The sequence below is a fragment of the Pan troglodytes genome, chromosome X (genome assembly GCF_028858775.2).
Source record: "Pan troglodytes isolate AG18354 chromosome X, NHGRI_mPanTro3-v2.0_pri, whole genome shotgun sequence".
NCBI classification, from domain to species: Eukaryota; Metazoa; Chordata; class Mammalia; order Primates; family Hominidae; genus Pan; species Pan troglodytes.
In genome coordinates this window covers 75,224,587-75,236,307 of record NC_072421.2, presented here as the reverse complement: position 1 = coordinate 75,236,307, position 11,721 = coordinate 75,224,587, and the positions used below count along the sequence as shown (strand labels likewise).

The 11,721-nt window shown below is 48.0% G+C and overlaps 1 protein-coding gene across 1 annotated transcript; it reads right to left on the bottom strand.

Moving 5' to 3' along the window:
* Positions 1 to 237: 237 nt before the first annotated feature.
* On the bottom strand, positions 238 to 10,172 carry FGF16 (fibroblast growth factor 16). Its single transcript, XM_529049.6, has 3 exons — positions 9,573 to 10,172; positions 3,261 to 3,364; positions 238 to 1,243 (listed from the first exon to the last, which is right to left on the bottom strand). The coding sequence occupies exons 1-3, from the start codon at positions 9,844 to 9,846 to the stop codon at positions 998 to 1,000; spliced, it is 624 nt and encodes a 207-aa protein (XP_529049.2). The 5' UTR covers positions 9,847 to 10,172; the 3' UTR covers positions 238 to 997.
* Between the last annotated feature and the right edge of the window lie 1,549 nt (positions 10,173 to 11,721).

Here is an 11,721-nt window from a genome sequence, read left to right as displayed (position 1 = left end):
TTGGTCTAGGCCTTCCTGAAGCTTTGATTCACCTGTATGTTTAAAATCATAGAACTGGAAAGGACCACTAGGACTTCACATAAGGCCTCTAGATAATGCTAACGTATTGGCTGATGGAGTCATCTAGCATAGGCAGTGTGATGCCAATATCAGAAAATTCTAATGAGTTGGAGAGAAAGAAGCTGGCCAACCTTCTAACCCTACTAAATGTACAAATCATTAGAATTAGACAGAATCTTACAATATAAAGACAAATTTTATTGTCAGTAAAAGCCTTTAATAACTCATTTTATCCTGTTTCAGTAGGACCTTATTCTTTCTGATGAAAATCCAGCCATCGCATCTCTCATTAAAAATAAAATTATTATTTTGAAATAAATAAATATATAAAATAAATAATAGCATATACATTTTATAAATAGTTTGTCCTTATGCACAGTATCCATGCTTACATTTTAATATCATTTTCTTACAACCTACCCCATCTCCCACTTCCAATGACAGGAAAACTGCATGTCAGGACAGATGAGAAATCTGCAGAGCCAATGCAGGGAAGGCTTGCAGCAAGGCTGTAGCCCCAAGGATTTTCTTAATGAGACTTTTCCAAAGCTCTGTAGGTAGCATCTGTGGCAGATTCCTTGGCCTTTCATTTATACCCATTGTCAAGGTATTTGAGTAAATTGTGGGGTAAGACACCCCTGGCCCTTAGCAGGGGCTCCCATTCTTTGTTATGCTACCTCAGGGGAAGGAACATGAGTAAAGAAAAAAGTATATACAAGATTCCCTCGAGCCCAGCCCCCCCATCCCTCCCCAAAATAACCCAACCTTGATATACAGTTTGAACAACAAGGGAACAGCTGGGTTGAGTTCAACAGTAAGTGCTTTTCTGTTATCTAAAATGATAGGAAGGAAGGATTGAAAAGCTATGAATATAGTGCTTGCAGAGACAACCGTGGCCCCAGAGTACATGGGTCACAGAGGGCACACCAGAGGTTCATTACCTATAGTGAAAGAGGTCTCTGGACATGGAGGGCAACTTAGAAGGATCTACAGGCCTGGGTAAAAAGTGAGTGAATTTCTGGTGTCGTTTAGTCCTGTATCCCTCCCGGGGTGAGCCATCTTTGTTCAGGGCCACGTAATACTGTCTCTCCGAGTCCGAATGTTTGTACAAGGTTGAGGCATAGGTGTTGTACCAGTTTTCTTCAAACTGTTCCCGGAAAACACATTCACGTGTGAGTTTCTTCTGTGAGGGTGAGAAAATAAAGCAGAACCCATTATATGACTATTTCTCCTATCCCAGCTTGCTAGTAGAGAAACCCTGAAATAGCAATAGCACATTGATGTTAGAAAATTCCAGTCCTATCTCTCTGTATTACTGGAGGTATCTTTCTTCCAAATAGCACAAAACACTCTTGTCTGTATCTCCTTCATTCTCTTTCATGAGTTACACAAAAATGTTTTAGTTGAAATCTTTCCTGAAGGGAGGAGATTGGAGGAGATGGCATCACCTGGCTCTTTGAGCCTGAGAATTGCTGCTATGGCCTCCCAATGCCCTGCTGGCACCCACTGAGCTTTCTCCCTACTTAGAGCTAATGATGTTCAAATTCATTGAGATTACAGTCAACCATGTCAACTAACAGGCAAAGGCCTCGGATCTATATAAAGCTCCATGGGAGGTGAGCTGTGATCTCTCCTAATGAAGGGTCTCAGGCCTGTCAGTCTGAAAGCTCAGAAAAGATCTCCTTGAAAAGCTCTTCCAATCTGGCTACTTCAGGCTGGCAGTTCCTGGGTCTCTTGCCTCTGTCCCTTCTCACACTTGATCCAACCGCCATACTACTTGCTGCAGTTGCCGATACTGAGTGCTGGGGACAGGCCTATCTCTTAGGTGTCATGGAAAAATGTGTTCTGATTTCATGGGGTGCAGGCAGCCAGAAAGTATGCTATGTGACTTAAAAGCCAGAGCCAGGAGTTGGGATCCCCTGGAAGGGTTAAGGTCAGTAAATCACTCACCATTCCTCAGTGCTAGGCTAGCTTCCAGAATAGAGAAAATGCACTGCCGCTAGCCTAGTCCTAGCTGAGGGCTTAAGGCTGTCACCAGACCCTGGAACCCTCATTCTTCATTTGTTTGTTTCATTTGGCCTTTGGGACTCAGCTGAAGCAATCTGGAAATCAGGGACTGTGTTGTTAACCTCAGAATCTCAATTTGAAAGCCACCTCTTCCACTGCCTATTTTTGTGCCTGCTAGTCTGCTACTCCTCTGGGTACACATTCAAATTCAGATGTACTCCCCTGGAGGGTTAATGCCCCAAACCCTGACCATCTACTGCCAAACCAGCACAGGTTACTGTTATCATCAGACTAGCTGGCCTTCTAATGAAAAAGGCAAAATCACATGTATCAGAGAAAAGCTTATGTTTTGGGGCCGGGTGCAGTGGCTCATGCCTGTAATCCCAGCACTTTGGGAGGCCAAGGCGGGTGGATCACTTGAGGTCAGGAGTTCGAGACCAGCCTGGCCAACATGGTGAAACCCAGTCTTTACTAAAAAATACAAAAAATTAGCCTGGCATGGTGGTGCATGCCTGTAGTCCCAGCTACTCGGGAGGCTGAGGCAAGAGAATCACTTGAACAGGGGAGGTGGAGGTTGCAGTGAGCTGAGGTTGCGCCACTGCACTCCAGCCTGGGCAACAGTGTAAGACTCCATCTCAAAGCAAAAAAAAAAAAAAAAAAAAAAAGCTTGTTTTGGTGGGGGCCAAATGAGTGAAGGTGTTATGTAGCAAGACCCTGAGCAGCCAAGAAGTAACTAGAAGACACTACTCCTTTACAGCTAAAAAAGGGCTTTCAAGTGCTAGATAAATTTCTTTTTTTTTTTGAGATGGAGTCTCACTCTGTTGCCCAGGCTGGAGTGCAGTGGCGCAATCTTGGCTCACTGCAACCTCTGCCTCCCAGGTTCAAGTGATTCTCCTGCCTCAGCCTCCTGAGTAGCTGGGATTACAGGTGCATGCCAGCATGCCCAGCTAATTTTTTATTTTTTATTTTTAGTAGAGATGGAGTTTCACCATGTTGGCCAGGCTGGTCTTGAACTCCTCACCTTGTGATCTGCCCACCTCAGCCTCCCAAAGTGCTGGGATTACAGGCGTGAGCCACCGTGCCTGGTCCCCAGATAAATATTTTTATACTTTTGCTTTACATTGTCCAAACACTGGTTGTAATAACCTCTGACCAAAAAAAAAAAAAAAACAAAAAAAAACCCTTAAACTTACCGACCCATAGAGTTCTCCTCGCTCATTCATTCCTAGGTACAGGCCAGAGTCCACTCCCCGGATGCTGATCAGCCCCACAGCCAGGCTGATAAACTCCAGGATTCCTAGGGCAAAAAGTGAACACTATTCCCATTACCAGCATCAAACTAAGAGAAAGCTGTTCAGGTGACATGAGCTACCAGTCATTTGTCCCCAACTGGAGGCCAGCCCTGTGTGCCTTTGATAAAATGCCTGATGAAACCATCTTTTGCGGCAAGAATGGAACCTCAGAGAAGGTACTTAGTCTCTTTGGGCCTCAGTTTTTCCATATGTAAAACGGGGGACACCATCTCTGCTTCTACTCAACAGTCTTAGGCATATTATGAGGAAGAGACCATGAGAAGGCTTTGGCTACAAAAGCTCCATAATTGCAAGGTGCTATTGCTCTCAAATTCAAGAAACAGGAAGTCAGTTTTCTAAATGCAAGGACAGGTTTCTGTATCTTTCCCTGTAACCTCCCTCTTCCTTAGAGCACGCAGCATTACCTTGCTGTCCTCTAGGCTGAACTTGTTTTGTGCCCTGTCAGCCCCCATGTCCTTAAAGCCACATGAGGCCGTCAACTGCCTGTAGCTGACTCTAACAAAGGTCACACAGGCCACTCACTGTTTGTTCCCCCTGCTTATGGCAGGAGGCAAAACTTGGCCACATGAGAGCTTTCTCCTAAAAAGCATTCTCAGCTAGTACAGCCTCAAGCTGACAAGCCTATCATTCTCTTTTGAGAATTTTAAGTTTATCCACAGCAAAGAGTTGGCAGGTGGTATTGGACTCAATACTGATTTGAGATGTTGTAACTTTTAGGCCAAAGAGAAGAAATTCAGAAATGTCCTCCTAGCGGACAATATTAGAGGTGAAGATTTGAAAATGCTTTCATTTACCCAGCAGCAGTCCTAAGTGGGAAAAAGGACCCAGAACTGAAATCCTGGTGATACTGAAGACTACAATTTTGTCCCAAGATAGTACGTCTATTATCTAGATACAGACATAATAGTCAACTAGATTCCTCTTTGATATTCCTGCCTCTAATCACATTTCTCAACATACAGACCAAAAACTTGTTTAAGTCATCCAAGGTATGAAATGAGCTCATATCTGGCTGTCTTTCTTATCCAAAATTGCAATTCTGTTTTTTTGTTTGTTTGTTTTTTGAGACAGGATCTCACTTTGGCACCCAGGTTGGAGTGCAGTGGTGTGATCATGGCTCACTGCAGCCTCAACCTCCCCAGGCTCAGGTGGTCATCCCACCTCAGCCTCCCTCGTAGCTGGGACTACATGCACGCATCACCACACCCAGCTAATTTTTTATTTTTTCTAGAGACAAGGTTTCACCATGTTGCTAAGGCTGTTCTCAAACTCCTGGGCTCAAGCAATCTGCACACCTTGGCCTCCCAAAGTGTTGGGATTACAGGCATGCACCACTGTGCCTGGCCCAAAAATGCAATTCTTAAGGGTAATAATATTCTATGTAATCTATATAGGGAGTAGAGCTGATTTTCCAAGATCAAGAATTTTAAGTGGCTAATTTTAAAATCAGGTTAAAACTCTACTGGGAAGTCTCCTGAGGAACCCCAGTGACTCAAGTTGGTGGGCTGCTGTTCAGGTATGGCAGCTTTGGGGGCATGTGCTTCCACAACCCACCCAGATCTTTTGGAAGGATGTAAGGTTATTTTGCTGCAATTCTATAGAACACTCAGGGTTTGGCCTTTGGCCTCTCACACTGAAATCCTCCAAGTTTTATTCTCAGTCTGGTTGCTATTAAATTTTACAGTACAAAGAAAGGAGTCTCGGGAAATGAGATTGAGACAAGACGGTAGGAGGGGAAGAGAAAATACCCAGTGCCAAGTAAGGGTTAATCAGACACTGATTTAATGCAACCAAATCTTCAGCTGCACTGCACAACGTTTTGCATTTGGTTCTGCTCCGTTTGATATTTCAATAAATGACTTGTAAGAGAACATATGAGGACCGCTTATCCTAGTTCTAGAACACGTACAGCTGAGAGGGATGACACAATCAATATCCAAAGAGATTTCAAGAGGATGGAAAAATGGAGTGGCTCCAGCAAACTATGCTTAATTAGAATCAATGTGAAGTCCTGCACTTTGGTCTCCCAAATTTCCCAAAGTGTTTTGTGTTTGGGGTTTGGTTGGGGGAGGGTGAGCCTCAAGTGCAGACAGTTGAGTTAGCTGTACTGCTTAGATCATGTCCTATTAACATAGTTGGTCTGTGCAAGGGCTTTATAATTATCTATTTCTTTCTTTCTTTTTCTCTTCATACCCTGCTCCCATCTGCCCCTCCATTTCAGGCAACCATGTATATTTTCTTGAAAATGTGTATTGTTATTTTGTGTTCTTGTGCATTTTAATTACACGCAAGTCTACCCATCTCTGCAATGGGGAAATGTGGCTTAGTAAAACACAACAATGGCTAAGAGACTTAATTGAACAAGGCAAACTCAGTATGATGGATGATTAGCAGGATTATTAAAAAGCTAATGTACAATTGGACATGTAAAATTAAAAATTAGAAAGCTAGTGGAAAAAATAGAAAAAAAGCTAGTGTGATATAAGGCCTCACTGATACAGGTCTGGTAACTAACAAAAGGGAGGGAGGATTGTCCCACTCTGCTCTGCCATGGTTAGACCACACTGAGAATGGTGTGTTTAGTTCTACTGTGCTTAGAGAAGAAAATGGAAAAACAGAGCATGTTCAAAGGAGAGTGCCCAGTATGGAAAGGAAACTAGAAACCAGGTCATGATTCAGTTCTGGGTCCTAAACTCTGAGGGACACTAACATGTGGGAGCCTTTAGTTCTTTGCTTTGCTCAGGCGGGTTACTCCTGAGCTTCAAGTCTGAGTTCCCTCATTCTGTAAGTATCTCATGTCTCTGACAACCCTGAGCTCATTAAGTAGCAGAGCACAGCTTGTGATCTCACTGCCCAAGACATAGTGTGAGAACAAATCATGAAACCCAAGAGGTGTGGCCATTTGAGTCACCACAGTTTTTCTCCAACTCTCTGTTAACCCTGATGCCAAAGGACAGATCATACAGGAAGTCACTTGGGTTGTGTCCAGTAACAGGGGTCTCCAACAGCTGGAATTATCCCTGCCCAGCTGTCTTTGGGCATCATTTTCCCTCGCCAACTTTCCTATTAGCTGGTTTCAAACTGTGGGAACCCAGTGGCACATGATGATGGAAGAGATATTCCTAAACCTTCTCCTGAATCCCAGCCAGCATGAAGGGGGAGAGAAAATAAGCCATTTTCATATTTTCCCAGCTACAGCTGGACAGGGGTGTTAACAGCAAAGTGTTGAGGTGAAGTATTAAGTAGACAAAATTTGTCCTCAGTACTCTTACCCCTTCAAGGCCCAGGACCTCTCTCTACTCTGCCTCATCTTGACCTGCCCACATCAGGCTCTGCCCTTTTCTTGACAATTTCCAGACACTTCTTATACCTCTCTCCCCAGGCCCTCAGTCAAAACTGATCTGTTCTGGGCCCCACTGCTTCAGAACCTAGCTAGATGACTGTCTAATGTGTCATTTAATCTAGTTCCATAACTTGCCTGAATCCTTCAGCCATCCTGTCAGACCTTTGGGGCCGAGACAGTGCTGCTTTGGCATCTTGCCAAATGAGAACCAGATCACTCAAGAACCAAGGCAGCTGCATGAGCCCACTCCATCCCACCTGGTGGGAGGACTCTCCTTCAGTTTGGCTCCCAAGCTCTGCTCTGCCAGTCCACAGGTGCCCCTCGGAATGTCAGTATCCTTGTGAACTTCATATAAATGCTACCAGCCAGGCGGTGATTGAAATACTCCTGGCTACTGATTGCAGATGGAGAGCGGAGAGCATATGCTGTGCCAACAGGTTATTATTTGGAGTCGGGACTGCTCTTGGGCTTAGCCTGACTTGTTCTGAACACATGGATTCCAGGGTAATCCTTGGGGGCCCTGCTCTCCAATTACAACAAATAGCTATTTACTTCACATGGCTTTTGGAGACTACCTCTTCCCCCCTAGCAGAAATCTATAATATTTTATATCTTAAGTCTGGCCTACTTTACCCTGCTGGAATGTTGACTGCTAAAGCACTTATGGAATGTTAAAGTTTCAATTTATTGAATACCCTGGCTGATTAACTCAAATGTGGAGGGAGGAAAGAGTTAGCAAACTTGAACGCCACCTCTTTCTGTGCCAAAAGCTAAACTGAGAAAGAGTATGTGTTTTAAAGTTGGCAGGGAAGGTTACAAAGAGACAGCTTTGGCTAGTTATCATTTTCTTTACAGGAAGTGCAGGAAAGTGACAGGAAGTCAGGGAAGGAGGAAAAGGAAAAGGTGATGCAGAGGTGCTCTTAGCCAGTGTTGTTTTCTTTTTTAAAGGCAAAACCAAAAATGAAGCAGTCAGTTAAGCAGCAGTGAAAATGTCCCTTCCTCCTGCCAATCTTATTTCCTTTGGTTTCTCCTTAAACTTAACACCCTTAGCAGACCTGGGAAATGAAAAGAAATCAAGATGTGTCTTTAGGGAGGTAATTAAAGACCACTTATCCCAAGAGCCTATTACTGATTTATGTTGACCTTGTAGGTTACTGGGCTCAGCTTAGGCACAAAATCAGAAAAATATTTGGAGCTGCTGGGAGGTGTGCTCATAATTTTTCCACTTTCGCTACCCCCACCCCACATCTCTCCATCATTTCATGATCTTTTTTTTTGGTTACATATCGGCAATGAGTTACCCCGGTATCTTTATGCCATTTCAGGAAGGCTCTGAGGCCGGTGTGGGAGTCCTATTCCTTAAGAAGAGGAACAAAAGGGGACTGCAAAATCACAAGCAATGAAAGGGAAAGGAGCCAAGTTAACACCCCCTCTCCTCCCACTCCACCTTATCACCCTTTTGAGGACCTGCTGCAAGTTTATACAGACACCTGCACCCCTCCATTACCCCTCCCAACCTACTGTACTCTAGCTATGTTTGAGTGCATTTTTCCAAGATACCATAGACCTCATTAGGGTTTCTGCCTGTTCCCAGCAAGGAAGACCAACCCTGCCCCTAAGTTGTTTGCTAGGCTTGGCCTTACCCCGCACTGGCCCCTATGTTCCCCTTTTTGCTGTGCACTCCAGATGCAGCTCTAGCAAGGCATGGAGAATAGGAGGATGGAGAGGTTTGGGGGGGTTGGGGCAGATGTTGGCAAGGAGGGTGGGAAAAAGAAGGGAAGGGTGTCATGTCTGAGTGTAGGCAGAACATCTTACTGGCTTGGGGAAAAGGTGTCTTTCTTGGATTATAGGGTCCTTGGGAGGAAGCAGAGGACATTGGAGGATGCGGAGGGGCAAAGGTAGCTGTCACAGAACCCCCCATGATGTCTTAGTATAGAATTGGAAATTGAAAATAAAAATGGCAAATTACCGAGGAGCGAACACATTTGCTTAGAAACCTAATGATCTTTGTCTCAGATCAAGGCTTATATTAATTGTGTAATTAGTTCTATATGTGAGACAGGCAGCTGTGTTGAACAGTTTGTATAGTGGCAGGCAAACAGACAATCCTGGATGGAGGTTGAACGTTTCCTGCTTTGGGCCCAAGAGACAACTGTTTCTGGGACTGGGAGTGGGCCCAGGACGGTTTCCTCACTGAGGCAAGGAGTCCAGAGGTAGTTTCCGGCAAAAGCTGCCCCAGGACTTGTGCCCTTACACGGTGGACACCGCGAGGTTTTCCTAGATTCCCAATTCGTGCCAGGCTGCCTGGATTGTCTCCTACCCTGGACAGAGCGACCATAAGGCAGGCGGAGGCCACAGCTGCCTGGTACCCACGGGCCAAAAGCGATTTGTGTGCCGGCCGACCGCCTCACATGCCCACGGCCCATGCAGGATCCTGTTCCAGGAAATCAGCTGCCACAGCCCAGCTGCCTTCGAGGCTCGGCCCGCGCTGCAGCCACGGTCCCGGCCTCCTAGGCGAGAGCTCCCATCCCTGTCTCAGCTCCACCTGCTTTCATTCAAGGCTTAGAGTCCAGCTCCCAGAACTACCCCCTTGCTCCCCGGGGAGATACTGTGGAGCGGCGAAAGGAGAGGCCCCACCGCAAGGCGCCCCCGCCCCCACCTGAGAGTGTCCGAGGGTGCAGGGCCCCCTGATGTCGAGAGGCCCACGACCGCGCCGTCGTGTCTCGCCTCGACTGGCCCGGACGACACCAAGCCCGGGGGCGGTCTGCGGGCCCTACGCCTGAGCCCGGAGCTGTGGGCTCCCCAGTGCGCCGTCCGCCCGCCTCCCGTTCCCCCGACCGCGTCCTCACCGAAGCGGCTGTGGTCGTGGCGGGTGCCGTGCACCGTGCCGTTGGGGAAGATCTCCAGGTGGAAGCCGGTGCGGCAGTAGAGCTGGCGGCGCCGCAGGATCCCCTTCAGGTGGGCGAAGTCTGTGGGTGAGCCACGCTGCAGCTTCCCCTCGATTTGGCCCAGGCGCTCGTTCAGGAAACCTGGGGAGTCAGCTAAGGGCACGTTCCCCAGAGACGAGGAGAAGCCGTGTAGATCCCAGTCCAAGGAGGCGAAGACGCCCCCCACCTCTGCCATGGCTGGGCCGATTGCGGCGCTGGTTGTGCTGGGCGCGCGCGGGCCGAGCCGGGGCCACGGGGCGCGAACTGCCTCTTCCCGCAGCGGGCGCGGGCGGTTCGGCGGCGCTCCCTCGTTAGCTCGCTTGCTCCGCGCTCTGCCGAGCTGCAGTCGACGTCTGTTCGCGTCCAAGGAACTTCTCAGCGGCGGGGAGCGCGGGGCAGCGTGCTCCTGACCTTGCTCTCAGTCAAAGTGCCTCTTCCCCTCCGCATCCATCTCCCCCGGCCTCTCATAGCTGGCTTCGTCCAGCTATCAGATGCAAACGGCACTTTATATACATACCCACTCCCCTTACATTGACATATTGGATATTTAAATACAAGCCACACCTCATTGGCATCCCCTCGGAGATTGGTGTGTGGGTTCTTTTTTTTTTTTTTTTTTTTTCTTGCATCCATTTGGCTCTTTTTGGGAGAGGGGGGTGGAGGGAGAGAGCGAGCGAGCTTCACTCCCTCTTTTATTATGAAAAAATGGCAGGAAAAAGCTACACATTGCAGTGAGGCATAACTGCTTTTGGCAGGTTCTTCTGAAACTGCTGATGAAATAACAGAGCCCAGTGCGTGGAGGCCGCTGGCGCGCACGGCCACTCAAGGCCTGTTCCGTGGGGGTCTGTCTGTCTGCTGCCCGGGGGCTGTCCCCACCTCCCACGCGTCCTCGGGCTGCTATGCTAGCCTTTGGAAAGTGCCATGAGACCGGAGTTGGGGGGTTCACATGCTCCTGATCTCCTCTTGTTCCCCAGTTGGTCGGAGGCTGCGGAAAGGGCATCTGACCCGGGACAGGGACTCCCTGGTTTCTTTGTTCCACGGCCCCCAAGTCCTAATTCCTACCTGTATAGGTTGGCGGGGTACCGAGGAAGTGAAAAACCTGGAAGCCAATGCAGTTGCAAAATTTGGGGTTGGGGGTGGTGGTCCTTGCAGATTCCAAGGCGAGGGCCTTACGGGGTCTGAGAGGAGCGGGAAACCCCTCAGAGGAAAGATGAATTTTTATTTTTTTAAAGAAAGAGACGTTACAGCTTAGGCTTAGGAAAAGGAGAGGGGGAGTAAGAAATAGAAAGCGATCTTTTTGAAAAATGATCTCCGCTGGCTTTCTGGGCGCGCTTTTAAGAGGCTCTCGAGAGCAAGCTCAATGAGAGGCCATTGGAAGCCTGGTGGGGGCTTCCCCCCTACCTCGTTTCTTGTTGGAAACAGGTGTTTCCTCGTTCTGTCCAGTGCCTTGCTCCGAGATATTCTATCAGGAAGAGCGGCAGTTGGGACAGGAACCGGCGGCAGCCAAGTCAACGGGCAGCGTCCAGAAGTCCTGGGGAGCAGGTGCCAGACCTGCCCTGCACCCCTGCACCTGTGCCCCGAACCTGAATCCTGGGGCACCTATTGGGCCCTGGCATTCGGCGTCCCGATCGCCTGTGAAAGGGTGTTGTTACTTGGTTTTCACCCGCAGCCGGCGATGGCTGCCTTCCCAGGCTCCCTCAGGAGAAACTGAACACAGGGAGCCCCGCGCCACCCCCTCTCTTTGCAGCGCCTCCTGCTGGCGACCCCTAGTCTCGTGGCAACTTTGAACTCAGGGTCACCATGAGATGAGAAAACCGATTCCGCTCAATTCACTTAGTGCAATTCAGGGTCCTACTCCTGGGCTCCCACGTGCACCCTGAGCTCACTCCCCTGGAACCGTAGCAATTCTCGTTTGGGAGTATTGTGGCTTGGTACTGGTGTGCCTCTGCAGCTCAGACAGAACCTCTGAAGCCAAGCACAAGATGCGGCACATAATAGGCACACTCAGAAATAATCTGAGGTGCTCCCAGTAGCAGCGGACATAGATGCAAGTCATCTTCCAATTGTAGGG